The 14794-nt window shown below is 45.6% G+C and overlaps 1 protein-coding gene across 2 annotated transcripts in view; it reads right to left on the bottom strand.

The window, feature by feature from the left end:
* The window catches only part of CMTM7 (CKLF like MARVEL transmembrane domain containing 7), a 49392-nt gene that overhangs the window by 4041 nt on the left and 30557 nt on the right, over positions 1-14794 (bottom strand). Inside the window, exons 2-3 of one of the 2 annotated variants that reach the window (XM_027040843.2) lie at positions 8077-8250; positions 1817-1915 (exon numbers count right to left, since the gene is read on the bottom strand). In XM_027040843.2, the coding sequence (XP_026896644.1) occupies positions 1817-1915; positions 8077-8250 (273 nt within the window). The remainder of the gene's footprint in view (positions 1-1816; positions 1916-8076; positions 8251-14794) is intronic. The other variant, XM_027040844.2, reaches the window with a different exon arrangement.

The following is a 14794-nucleotide window of genomic DNA, read 5'->3' as shown; positions in this document are numbered from 1 at the left end:
ACATGGCCTCAGGTTTGCGGCGCGGCCAGAGCCACGGCTGACACACAACAGGAGGAGCCCAGGAGCAGCCAGGCCACGGGCAGGATTTCCAGGGTTTGGTTTTCTTTTCAGGCCCGGCCTCTGGTTTACATAAGCGGCTGCCCCCACAGGCCCACACCCGCTCCCCTCCCCCAGGTCCCTTTCCTTGGCTCCCTTTGTACCGATTGTCTGCACCACATAATTAGCCTATTGGAGCCTGTCCTAGCCCCTCATTGTCTGTCCTGCACAATTAGCACATTATATACTATCCCGGTCCCCAACTGTCTGCACTGCATAATTGAACAGTTTATTATATCGCTACATAATGCTATTCTGGACAACAATGCCTTGTTTGCTAATTGTTTCATGCGCCTTGGCCTTGACTCCTGAACTAGATTACCATTTTCTCATAAGCAAGGTCCGTGTCTTTTTATTTCTTCTGGCTCCCTCACGGCCCAGGCTTTGTCCTAGGCACAAAGACGGTGTATGATAAATGGGGCTTATTGGAATTCTAAGGCTAACAGACACGGTTATGTGCAACCTGAATCCTAAAACCCAGTGGGAGCCTCCCATGTGGCTCTGACACAGTGGGCACCAGCCGGCCTGTAATCAAGCAGGTGGTAACCTGTAGGTAGCATTCACTCCCGTCCTTGAGGATTGCAGGGGTGGGGAGGGGTGGCTGCTCGAGGCACCGAAGGCCCATGAGTGTGGAGAGGCTTGGCTGCCCCCCTCCCCACCTTTGGAGGACAGACCCCACCCTTCAGTGGAACTCCAGGCACTAAACCACTCCCAACCCGAAGTCTGGAGAATTTTGTTAACACGTACATGAAAGAGTGACTGTCCCGTGCAGCTTTTCTTAAAACTCAAAATGAGGCAAATCCGTACTGGCCCACAGGCCACCAAACTGTAACCAGTGAGCTAAATCAGAAACCAGATTACAGGAATCTATGCATCGTTAAGTAATAATAAATGCAGGGGCGCCTGGGTGGCTCAGTTAAGTGTCTACCTTCAGCTCAGATCATAATCGCGTGGTTTGTGAGTTTGAGCCCTGTGTCCGTCTCTGTCCTGATGGCTCAGAGCCTGCAGCCTGCTTCGGATTCTGTGTCTCCCTCTCTCTCTGATCCTTCCCTGCTCGTGCTCTCTCTCTCTCTCAAAAATAAACAAACATTAAAAAAATTTTTTTAAATAATACATATATATGTATAGTATACACACATATGAAAATATGTGTGTGTAGGGGTGGTAAACACAGCCCCACAGCACTCTTATTTTTATACATTTCCATGGTTCTATTCAGGCTATCAATCGATCAATTCTCACCTTTGAAAGGTCTAAAAGTGTTACTTCCTGGCCTGAATATTGTTATCAATCAGGACCAGCAAAGCCAGGACTCGTGACAGGTATCACTAACTGACCACATCCTCTAGTGGGCCCTAACGTGGCCTTGGAATCTTTGCCCGCACAACACTGAGGTAGCCACAAGCAAATGACTCCAATGGGCATGTGCATTAACGCCGAATGGCCCCCTGGTTTAAGCAGTGGCTTCGTGAGAGAGAGGGCTGGGCCACGGGCCATCTGTGTGTGCCAGAAGCCCTGACGGTCCACCTGCTGAGACCCTCTGCTGTGGGCCCAAGTTTAAGGCTCTTTGGAGACTGCTGCTGGCTGGATCGAGGCGGGTACTGATGGGTACTTTTCTACGAAAGAAAGGCCCCGGGAAACAATCCCTTCGCTGCCCATCAGGAAGAAAATGTACTAGAGGTGAACTCGTTCGTGAAGTGTCCCCCGAGACCATCCTCACCGCTCCAGCTACCAATCCGCTCTGGCTGTAACTCTTGGAGGCTGCCACAATGGAGGCGATTAGGAGGAGCAGGGTACCGATTAAATAGTGCAGAAGTTCCTGGGGACAAAAACAAAGCAAAGCAGTGGGTCGGGAGGTCCGCTCCTGGTTCTCAGAGGCAACTGGGCACAGAAGAGAGGAACTCGGACCACAGCAGTTAGCTCACAGGCAGCAGATACGGAAGGCTGGCCAGGATGAGGCCCTGCAAGACAGAAAAGGAGCCAGCAGGCAGCCAGAGAGGCAACAGAGAGAAAGGACACTTGTCGCGTGAGGAAAGATATCCACTAAGGACGGCTCTACTCCTGAAAGCAATCTGTAGACAGTACCCTGATGTCTGGCGAGAGCTAGAGCAAACAGGTCCTCATGGCTCCCAGGCTGGAGAGTTTAAAGGCAGCTCCAGCTCTGAGAGGCAAAGCCCCTCAAAGAGAGGTGTGTCTGACGCTTCTGCTTCCGAGAAAGTTCTCGTCTAACAACGTGCTGGCTTTGGTGGCGGCCTGGGGTGCCCACCCGCCCTGTGAACAGTTGTAGGTGTGGACTTGAGATGCTCGGCCCCTCAGACTTGGAGTCGGAGCTTAGAGTGAGGTCAGGGCCCTTCTGTGATGTGCTTGTGGGGGTGGGGGAGCCAGCTTTCTGGCACCCGAGCCTCCTGGTTTGGTCCTCATTTCATCACACTCTGCTGAGGAGTTGGTTGGCAGGGCAGACTCCACCGTTGCTTCCGTCCGCCTCCACCCCATTCAACCCCATGCTTAAAATGGCATCTCCACAGACCCTGAATGAGGCTGAACCTCCTGCATTCAGCAGCATGACTTCCACCTCCTCCTTCTTTCTCCCCATTAAACACCAGATCAGAGGGGAACTGGGGCTGAGGGCTGGGAGAGTACTCCCGCTGGATCTAGAGTGCATTCATTTTTAATTGTCATCGGTGAGAACTTGGAAATTAGTCCTTCATGAAGTTCTGCCCATCAGGGTAGTCACCCATTAAATTCTGGAAAAGCGTTCCACTTTTAAGCAGCAGCTCCTCTGAAAGCTGGGCATAATCAAACACCCAAATTTCCCCTTTACGGACTAGAAAGGAATTATCAGAAAGTAGATCACAGAGATTTTGACTGAAGAGCAGATTAGTAAGTGAAGTTCCCTCCCTCCAAGATTCTCACCCACAAAGAAAGAGGACTATGACGTGAGAGGACTATGACATGGGGTACGGAAAACTGACTTGAGAGAGTCCTAAATGGAAGATGCCCCAATAGTGCCCCATCGAAAATGTGGGGCTGAGCTAACCCCTCCAACATTCTCATTCCCTTCTCAGCCCACCCCTATTCTTGTCCCCAGCTTTTATTCCCTCCTCTGCTTGTTCATTATCAGTATCGTTATCAGAGGAGCTTGTTCTCAAAAGAAGCAGAAAGGTGTCATAACTTTGAAAGGAGCCTTACAACTTAGGAACACAAAGGAAAGGTCTCTCAAAATAACATAGCGGGTAATAACATTAAATGTGAATAATTAAAACAATCCAAACAAGAAGCAGAGGTTGTCAGGCTGGATTTACAAAAAAAAAAAAGATTCAACTAGTCTACTGGAGAAAACCTTATATTCAAAGATACAAACAGATTGAAAGTAGAAGCTTCCATTCAAACAGCAACCAAAAGAAAACTGGAGGCGTTATACTGGTGTCAGACAAAATAGATTTTAAAACAAAAAATGTTACCAAAGATAAAGAGGGACATTTTATAATGATGAAAACATCAATCCGTCAGGAAGACAGACAATTATAAACACGAATTCACCTAACAACAAAGCAACACATGAAGCAAAAACTCAAAGAGATGAAGGGAGAAATAGATAATTCAAAAATAATAGTTGGAAGCTTCAATACCCTACTTTCAATAATGTATAGAACAATTAGGGAGAAGATCAACAAGGAAATAGAAGACTCAATACTATAAGGCAACTAAACCTAACCTAACATCTATAAAACACTCTACCCAACAACAGAATATACATTCCTCTCAAATGCAAATAAAATATTATCTAGGATACACTATATGTTAAACCATAAAATAAAACTCAATAAATGTGAAATATTGAAATAACATGAAGTATGTTCTTCAGCTACAACAGAATGAAATTAGAAAGCAATAGCAGGAAGAAATTTGGGAAACCCACAGATATGTACAAAATAACACATTCCTAACTAATGGGCCAATTAGAGACAAAACCACAAGGAAAATTAGAAGATACTTGCAGATGAATGAAAATGAAGACATAATAGACTCAAATTATGGGATGCAGCTAAAGCAGTGCTCAGAAAGAAATTTATAGCTGTACAGACCTATACTAAAAAAGAAGAAAGGTTTCAAATTAATAACCGAATCTTTACCTTAAGACATTGGAAAAAGAAGATCAAACTAAATCTAAAGCAAGGAGACAGAAGGAAAAAAAGATGGGAGCAGAAATTAATGATCTAGAGAACAGAAGAACAATAGAGAAAATTAGTGAAACCAAAACTGGTTCTTTGCAAAGATGAAAAAAACAGCCAAACCTTTAGCAAAACTGATCAAGAAAAAAAAAGGGAGAGAAAAGATGACCAGATTCAAATGACCAGAATCAGAAATGAAAGAGGGGACATCACTACAGGCCTTACAGAAGTAAAAATGATTTTAAAGGAATACTTGAACAATTGTATGTCAGTAACTTAGAAAACTTAGATGAAACAGACATGTTCCTATAAGAACATACCACTGAAAATGACTCAAGCAGAAACAAACAATCTGAAAAATCTAAAACAAGTAGAGTTTGTATTAATAAGAATAATAAATCACCCGTAAGAAAAACCCAGGCTCAGATGCTTTCACTGCAGAATTCTACCAAACATTTAAATAAGAATACCAATTCTTCACAAACTCTTTTAAAATATAGAAGAGGTGGTAACACTTCCCAAATTATTCTATGAGACCAGTATTACAGTGATAGCAAAACCAGGCAAAGGTATCACAAGAAAACTACACACTGGTATCTCTTACAAATACAAATATAAAAATTCTCAATAAAATGCTAGCAAACCAAACCCAGCTACATATAAACTGAATGACATATCATGACCAAACAAAATTTATCCCAGGGATGCAAACTTTAGTTCCACATATGAAAGTCAATGTAATACACTATATTAGAAGAATATTAAGGAGGAAAACCCACGATTGCCTCAACAGACTAAGAAAAAGCATTTGACAAAATCTAACACCCTTTCATGATAAAAAAAACATTCAACAAAGTAGGACTGGAAATTAACTTTTTCAATCTGATAAATCGCATCTGTAAAAATCCACGGCTAACATTATATTTAATGATGAAAGATGGAATGCTTTCCTCCTAAGCTCAGGAACAAGATAGCGACGTGTGGTCTTGCCACTTCAATATTCAACTAATTTCTTAGTTGAATAAGAACAATAAGATAAGAAAATGATTGGAAAGGAATATAAAACTATCTCTACTCATAGATGGCATAATCTTTTATCTACAAAATCCTGAAGAATCCACTAACAGTCTATTAGATCTAAAATGAGTTCACCAAGGTTAAGGATACAAGATCAATATACAGAAATCACTTGTATTTCTATCCACTTGGAATGAACAATCCAAAAATAAAATTAAGAAAATGATTACATTTGAAATATCATCAAAAAAATAAGGTACTTAGAAACAGATTTAAGTTCCCCCGTGCCAAATGCACCAAAACTTACACTCTGAAAACTATAAAACATTGATGAAAGAAATTAAAGAAGATCTAAATAAACGGGAAAACCGCCCATGTTCCTAGGTCACAAAACTTAACGTTAAGATGGCAATACTCTCCAAATTGATCTCTAGATTCAGTGCAGTTTGTATTAGAATCCCAGCTGACATTTTGTAGGAACTAAAAAGTTGACTCTAAAATTCATATGGAATTGCAAAACTCCAAAACAATCCTGAAAAAGAACAAATAGAAGACCCAGAATTCCTAATTTCAAAACTGGCTACAAATCTTCAGCAATCAAGACCGTGTGGTAAGATCAATGCAACTGGGAGTCCAGATACAAATCCATGTGTTTATGGTCAACTCATTTTCAGCCAGGATGCCAAGACAATGCAATGAGGAAAGAACAGTCTTCCCAACAGATGGTGCTGGGACAACTGGATATTTACATTTCAACGTATTCTTTCCTTCAAAAGAATGAAGTTGAATCCTTACCTCACACCAGACACAAAAAATTAATTCAAAATAGACAAAATACCTAAATGTAAGAGCTGAAACTATGAAACTCCTTAGAGGAAAACACAGAGTAAAATCTTCATGATCTTGGGTTTGGCTTTTAAGATTTTATACCAAAAACATCATTAACAGAAGAAAAGTAGTTACATTAGATTTCATCAAACTAAAAACCTGTGCTTTAATGAACACTATCAAGGAAGTGAACACTAGGGGTGCCTGGGTGGCTCAGGCAGTTGATCATCTAACTCTTGGTTTCAGCTCAGGTCATGATCTCACAGTTCGTGGGTTCAAGACCCTCTGTGCGGAGCCTGCTTGGCATTTCTCTCTTTCTCCCTCTCTCTCTGTCCCTCCAGGCTCATGTGCTCTCTCTCTCTCTCTCAAGAAATAAATGGATACACATTAAAAAAAACTTAAGAAAGTGAAAAATAACCAATAGAATGGGAGGAAAATATCTGCCAATCATTTATCTGATAAGGAACTTCTAACTAAAATATACAAAAGACTGAGAATTCGGTAATAAAATGACAACCTAGTCAAAAATGGGCAAAGGATCTGAACAGACATTTCTCTAAAGAAGATACATGAATGGCCAAAAAGCTCACGAAACGATGATTGACATCAACAGTCATCAGAGAAATGCAAATCATGAGATACCACTTCATACTCGTTAGAGTGACTAAAATCAGAAAGTAAGAAAATGACGAGTATTGATAAGGATGTGGGGAAATCGGACCCCTCCTACACTGCTGATGGGAATATAAAATGGTGCAGTCACTTTGGAAAAAAGTCTGGCAGCTCCTCAAACAATTAAACACAGTTACCACGGGAACCGGCAATTCCACTCTCTGGTATATTCCCTAGCGAAATGAAAACACGTCCATGCAAAAAGCTTGTATGTGAATGTTCACAGCAGCATTATTCATGATAGCCAAAAGGTGGAAACAACCCAAATGTCCATCAGAATAAACAGAATGTGGTATATCCTTTTAATGGAATATTCCTTGGTTATTAAAAAAAATGGAAGTACTGACGCATGCTACGACATAGAAAAACCATGAAAACACTCTAGGTGAAAGAAACCAGTGACAGAAGACCACACATATGCTTCCATTTACAGGAAATGTCAAGAAGAGGAAAATTCATGGAGACAGAAAGTAGATTAGTGGTTGCTTAAGGTTGGAGGGGATGAAGGTAGGAGGTGACAGCTAAAGCATATGGGGTTTCTTTTTGAAGCGAGGAAAATGTTCTAAAATGGACTATGGCGATGGTTGCACAACTCTGGGAAGACAGCAAAATCTGGGGAATTGCACACTTTAAATAGGCAATTGTCCGGCACGTGAAGTATATGTCAACCAAGCTTATAAAAAAATAATAGAGGGGCGCCTGGGTAGCTCAGTTAAGTGTGCGACTTCGGCTCAGGTCATGATCTCTCGGTTCATGAGTCAAAACACCATGTTGGGCTCTGTGCTGACAGCTCGGAGCCTGAAGCCTCCTTCGGATTCTGTGTCTCCCTCTCTCTCTGCCCCTCCCCTGCTCACGCTCTGTCTCTCAAAAAATAAATAAACATTTAAAAAAATTTTTTTTTAAATAACAGAGTGGGAAGAAAAAAATCCTGGAAACTTCTGAAATCTTTCCTCGGACTCTGCCAGTCCTTTTAGCTGCTGAATGAATCTTACCATTCAGTACTCCCAACAGTATAAATCCCCATCGCCTTTAGGAGCTTCTTCCTCCAAACTCACACACATGGCCCGTTTCCTGCCGCTCAAGAAAATAAACACTGAGGCAGGAGGCACAGCAGGACACAGGCAGAGATGTCCGGCAGACATTGGGACGTGCAGGGCCACAGCAGGAAGAGACGGAGGAAGAGCAGGTGGACACCAGGGGGCACAGATGGGACGGATTCTGTTGGGTCTCAGTGCCTCAGCTAATACCCTGACTTCTGGGTGCCCAGAATCGGGCCAGGCCACTCCCTTACCGACAGGGGCCAGCTGATGCAGGTGAGCACGCGGTAGAGACGGAAGAGATGCACCAGGTAAAAGACGAGGATCATTATCAAGTTGCAGATGGTGACCACTTCAAAGTAGCTGTAGGCACTGTACCTGGTCCACACAGAACTCCTCACGCAGATGAAGGCGATCAGCAGAGTGACCTGGGACAGAAATACAGGGACATCAGAGAAACGCCCAGCCAAGACGGCCACCCAGGGAACAAACAACGACAGGACATTGAGGAACCACTGCGATTCAGGTTATTTCCTCACAGATTGGCTGCAAGGTTGGGAAAGTGCACTTTCCCATAGTGCGAGCCTTTCAAACATGCCGGTCGCGGGGCACCTGGGTGGCTCAGTCGGTTGAGTGAACGACTTCGGCTCAGGTCAGGATCTCACAGTTCGTGAGTTCACGCCCCGTATCGGGCTCTGTGCTGACAGTGCAGAGCCTGCTTAGGATTCTGTCTCTCTGTCCCCGTCCTGATTGCGCGCCCACTCTCTCTCTGTCCCCGTCCTGATTGCGCGCCCACTCTCTCTCTCAAAATAAACAAGCTTTAAAAAAAAAGGAAAAAAAAAGAAAAAAAGAAAATGTGAGTCTCTAATGAGCATCAAATCACAAAATGTATCTGACACTGGTTCAAGTGGTGTGAAAAACGCTCTATTTTCTCAAGCCCCTCATTTCTAGCGTCTGTCCAACTGCTCCGAACAGATACGAAGGCTGGGAAAGACTCTGGCATGAAGAGAGTGCTCTGCTTGTCAAATCCAAACAGCGGTGTGCAGAGGGACCCTCGACATTTGCGTATTCCCCTTTGCTAATGAGCAACAGGAGTAATTTTCATTTTTTTCGGTTCCTCTCAAGCCGGCCAGCCTTGGTAATAGAATGATTCATGCCTCGAGGCTGTTTTAAAACTCCGAGGGGAGCTCTGCTTCACTCGGGACTATGCGTGATCTCGCCAGGGCTCTGCTGATTATCAGTCCCCATTTGCAGGCCTCCCGGTCTATGGGTGTCCCCACCTGGCGCTGACCCCTCCCGCACTGGGGCGTTCAAGGCCTGCCTTAAAATGCAGCGAATTCAGGATTATGAGGCGTGATTCCTGGGTGAAGAGGCAATTTTGTGCTTAACTGAATGCAAAGATTAGAATAATTTGTACAACTCTTCATCTGTGACAGAGCCACCTCTTTCCCATGATGACACAGAGATGTGGGAGTTTCCCAGTGAACAACAGGGGTCCGGGCAGGTCTTCCTCTACGAACTCCCAGGGCCCAGGACCTTCAGCAGGAAGGACATTATCGTTCTACCGCAAACCATCGCAAACCTCCCTGGGAAACATGCTTGTAAAGTAAGACTTCCCGAACCCGGTTCAACTGGCCTAATGCCACCTACCTACCGTGTGCTCTTCTTCTGGGAATCCCAACTTTGGAAAATCGCATTTAGACTGCACATGATATGTACTAATGCATGCAACTAAAAGCTTCCTTTTTGCCCAATAATTCATTCATCCCTACTTTAAATGGCCGGCATTGCAGCTAATGCGCTCTAAAAAAAGAAAGAACGAAAAGAAAGAAAGAAAGAAAGAAAGATCTGACACCAAACTTTTCAGAACTTTTCTAAGGCCAGCAGGTAACCTCTGCAAATGATGCAGACCCCTGAATCCTCTAGATCGATACTCTGGGGGCAGCCAGAAAGGTGAAGCAGGAGAATGAGCAAGCAAGAGCATGGTGGAGAAAACGCCCTGGGGTGTTCATTCTCCCCCACCCCAACCACGGCCCCCTCAGACCTCTTCTTGTTTCCAGCCAGAGAAGCAAATCAAACACCACAGCAGAATTGAGACAAACTGAAGTAGCAGTTCTGACTTCAGGGCTAAGGAAGGCTGGGAGGCTTCTGGAAGGCAGCCGTGATTCTGTGTAGAGTAACTTCAATGTGATACCGTCCAAAGGAGTACTTTGTGCTCTCCAGCTCCTCTGATAAAGGCTTGCCCTTTTATATCAGGCTGCCATTGACAGTTGAAAATAAAATATCTAACACAAACATCCAGAGGTTTAAAAGTAATGTTGCAAGCACCCCCAACTCAAAGCCAGGGTCTCACAGCCCGGCTGTGGCACTGTTCAGAATCCCCAGAATCATCTCAGATTAGAAACCACCCCTTTCTCCCCCAAACTGTGTCGTTTCTGACTCTATCAAAATGCTTACTAGAAAGAAGAGATGATTTTTGTGAAAGCAAGCAACAGAGGGTTTAAATTTCACACCTGAAACAGGCTGACATCACTTGGGAGAAATGAATGTCCCTCTCCCCCCCACCCCCGCCTCTCCACCCCCACCCCCAACTCTGGAACTAAAACATCCTGGTCTTAACTCTACAGCAGGCGCCAGGCAGCCTCCTCGGGTTCTCAGTCTGGGCGGGTGTCCCTCAAGGAAGAAAAAGCATTTTGAAGTCTAAGATGGAACATTTCTGGAGAAGACTCAAGAGGCAGGCTTCAGGAGAAGCATTCTTCTGAGCTGGGCAGCAGAAGCCTCCGGTGGTCTCGGGGGCCCTGCCACCTGCCGCCTGCAGTCTGTGCTCTGGAACATTCCCTCAGGAGGCTTGGTCTTCCTGTGCTCCTGCCGGAGTCTGGTCTGCTGAACACGCCTGCATCTGGCTGAAGATGGCACTAGACACCTTATGTTTTGAGAACCTCGGGCTGGATGTGGGCAGGTCACCCAACCCCACCTTCTCGCAAGGGTTTTTATCCTGACCTTGGAATAATGTATCAGCCAGGAAGACAAGCAGGGGAAAGAGAAGTCGCTGATGAAAGCCAACATCAAAAAGTCTCAGACCCAATTCTAAGAGGCTTTTCTGGAAAAGCCCAGGAGATGAAAGCCAGGCTTGTTCAAAAAGTCAGAGATGGGGCGAGTCAGTGATTGCAAAGTGCGCTTGGATCTGCAAGGAGGCCCATTAATGATTCTGCTTGGCTGTGGGCCGGCAGAAGAGGGATTTGATATGTTTCTAACTTTGGCTGAATTCTGCCCTGGGGTGGGAGGAAATTCACCCCACCTCCCTGTTAAAGCCCCCCCCCCCCCGGGTCAGCACCACCAAACAGCCCTTGTGGAACCTCACTGACACCCACGTGCAAGAGAACCCTCGCCCGGCTTATTTCCTCTGCGTCCTCCTTTCACTCACCAATATATCAGCCTTTTGGTTATAGGCTCCTTCCCACCCTCCCAAACCCCAACACACAGTTTTGTTCTGTATCTAAAAATAAAAATGCCCTTGAAAACACAAGAGGCGGGGGGGAATAACCTAAAAAACGTTATGTCAGGGGTCGTCAGGTGCAGGCCGCTAGCATCCGGCTAATTAATGCACGAGTTTCTGAATCTAACCATGCAGCAAAATACCTACAGCTTACTAAAAACCAAATGTGCTTGTCTGTGCTGGGACTATTTCTGGAAGGACACATAAGAAACTGGTAACAGTGGTTGCCTCTGGGGAGAACTGATCATTTAGTGGTTTTTTAAATTTGCTGTTTTCTTTTCTTGTATTATAAAAATCACACATTAAGCTGTAAAAAAGCTAATGACATGTCTTAGAGATCTTTAATGGCACACGTATAGACTTACCCTTTTCTTCCAACTGGCTGCGGATTTATTTGACCCAGCGTTTGTCAACCTCAGCACTACTGACATTTGGGGCTGGGTAATTTTTTGGTGGGGACTGTCCTGTAGCACGGTTAGCAGCATCCTGTCCCCCACCCACAAAATGCCAGGTGCTACTAAGCACCTCCCCAGGCACAATAACCAAAAATGTCTCCAGATGTTGGCAAAGATCCTGGGGGGCGGGGGGGCACCCCCTCTGGTCAGGAAGTACCACCTTACACAATCTTTTACTGATGGGCGTTTGTCACATCCCCAGTTCTTTGCAAGTACACATCATCCTGCAAAAGAATATTCTTGGACAAGCTGCTTTTTGCATGTATGTACATTTCTGAAAGGTTCTCAGAAGTGAAATTATGAAGTGAAAGCATAGTCACAGGCAAGATTTTGATATTTGCTGCCAAAATGCTATCCAAAAAAAAAAAAAAAAGATGAGTTCCCCCGCATAGGGAGTCTTGCTCACACAGATTATTATCAGTATTTAAAAAGAAAGGAAATGATATCTTTTATTTAATCTTAATTTCCCTGATAACTAGTGGGCTGAATATCTTTTCATAAGTTTATTATAGATTTGACATTTATATTCTGAATATTAACCTATTGCCTGTTGCAGATATTGCAAACATATTCTCTCAGCTGCCTTTAGTTTTTATCTTTTCTATTACTGAAATTAAAATTTTTTATGCAGTCGAATCTACACATTTTTTATAGCTTCTGGGTTTTGTGGGGTTTTTTTTAAATGCTTCTTTATTTATTTTGAGAGAGAGTGAGTGGAAGAGGAGCAGAGAGAGGGAGGGAGACAGGATCCCAAGCAGGCTCCGCACTGTCAGCACAGAGCCCTAAGTGGGGCTCGAACTCACAAACCGCGAGATCATGACCTGAGCCGAAATCAAGAGTCGGATGCTCAACAAACTGAGCCAACCAGGCGCCCTGGGGTTGTGTCTTAAGCTCCACCTGCAGGTTCTGGTCCCAGTTTCTGCTGCTTCTCTGGGCACACTGGGCTCCCAGAGTGCCTCAAGGGCTGCCCCCCGCTCAGGTGGGTCCCCAGTATTCTCTCTGATGGAACCTTTGTGATTGGTACTAAACCTATTTGGTGTTTGGTTAGATGTGTATTTGCTTGTTGGTCACCTTGTTTACTACCCTTCTCCCAACTACTCTAGGGACTTTGCTGGTTTCACTCTTACTCTCTCCTCCTAGCAGAGTGCCCTGCACATAATAGGTAGGGAATTCAACACCGAGTGAATGGATGGTTTCTGGGGTCATCCTGCCATCCTCTGTGCGAGCTCTGTGACACTCTATTGCATTAAACAAAAACAACCACGTCTCCCTCCCTTACTGGGCTCAAGCGCTTTGAGAAGAGAATCGTGCTTTTTCGTTAAACTTCACTTCGGGACCTAGCACAAAGGACTTTTGGAGGCTGCTAACACCTTTCAAAGTTGGCTGATGGACTCATTAACTGCCCCAGGAGGTCTGGCATCCAGGATCTCCAGGGTATCGGTGAGTATGGTTTGTGAAGGAGCCAGAACATTCTCAGCGTGTTATTGAGGCCAGGCCATGCTCCCCTGTCCCTAATCAATTTTGCACCACAGAGCCCGGACGGCAACCTGGGCAACATCACGTCACCCACGTCCCCACCGCTCTTGGCTAGCAAAGGTCATCAGGTCACACTCAGACTACGGAGACGGAACGCTCAACTTGTCAAAAACATCATTATATCAGAAAGGATCAGAAGCACCACTGACGCTTATTATGTAGCAAACTTGGTGGTTTGGTCCTTATATTGAACCAAACTGAAACGGCAATTTTTTTTGTTTGCAAGTAGTAGTTTCTCTAGTTTGTTCTCTTTCAGTATCCGACTCGATTTCCTAGTCTCTGTTGCGGCTGATTCAATTTCACGAACGAAAGCAACGTCCTCTGCCGCCTTGCTCCCACCATGACCAGGGGAGGGGAGGACACGCGGCTTTGCGTATGTGCGGGCGGTAGGCGGCCACCTCCCCTGAGAAGTGGGTCAGCAGAGGGGACCAAGGGCAACTGAGACAATGTGGAGATGCCACAGGGAATGGGGGATTCAACCACAAAGGGAAAGGCCTATTGGCACGGCTCCTCGTGACCCAAGGAGGCCGAGGTACAGAGACGGGAAGCACTCGGCACCAATCGCCCCTGCTCACACGTCTGAGCCGGGCATGGACACAGGCTGGCCCGCTGCAGCACGCTCCCCGGCGTCCTGTTGCCATGGCAGTAATGGCGGGAGCCCTGGAGCCCCAAAGCCACGTCTCCCAAGGACATCCGAGCCTGAACACTGGCTACTGAATGTCTGTCGGCAAAGCGAACGGGGAGAGAGAGAGGAATGGGCGGGGTGGGTCTTTTTGTTCCAATTTACTCTCCTTTCTGGTGATGACAATTCAAAAACCATTTTCTGCCTACTTTGTGCTAGGGACTAGCGACAATCATCAGCGGAACAGACACAATCCTTGCCCTCCTGGAGCTCACGGTCTAAAGGAAGAGATCAACACCCACGTCCACATGCTCACAAATTCTTCACCATAAACTGAGATAAGCTAAGAAGGAATGAATGCGCAGGGTTTTCCAAAGATCGCAAGAAATTTGGAAGAACTTGATGTAGCTTGAAGGGTCTGGAGTTCACTCCCACAGAAACTGCCGAGGGGCGAAGGGAGCACTGGCAGAGGCAGGCCACACTAACTCCTGTCACCCTGGCAGCAGCGCCCCCAACAAACACGGCCAGGCAGCACTGTGCCCCATTCACACATCTGAAGACGGGGAGGACCAGGGGTGGGTCACTTGCCACGGATGGTCGATGGTGGGGCCAGAGCACAAACCCAGACTCCCAAGACCCTGTGACAAGTGAGTGTGTTCCAGAGGGACGGGCTGCCATGTCTCAGAGGCTTGAGCTTGGACCCAACCCACCCAGGGTCATCACGTCTGTTCCCAAGTCAGCAAGCAGGAGTCCTGCAGAGACGTGTGAGAAGGTGGTGACTGGAGGGGCTACAAAGAACGAGCCCCCTCCATGGAGGGGAGGCATCGCCCACCTTTGTTCCTCTCAGGCTTCTTCAAGGAACT

Source organism: Acinonyx jubatus, chromosome C2, assembly GCF_027475565.1.
Source record: "Acinonyx jubatus isolate Ajub_Pintada_27869175 chromosome C2, VMU_Ajub_asm_v1.0, whole genome shotgun sequence".
NCBI lineage: Eukaryota > Metazoa > Chordata > Mammalia > Carnivora > Felidae > Acinonyx > Acinonyx jubatus.
The sequence above is the reverse complement of the archived record's forward strand: the minus strand, read 5'-3'. Positions and strand labels throughout refer to the sequence as shown.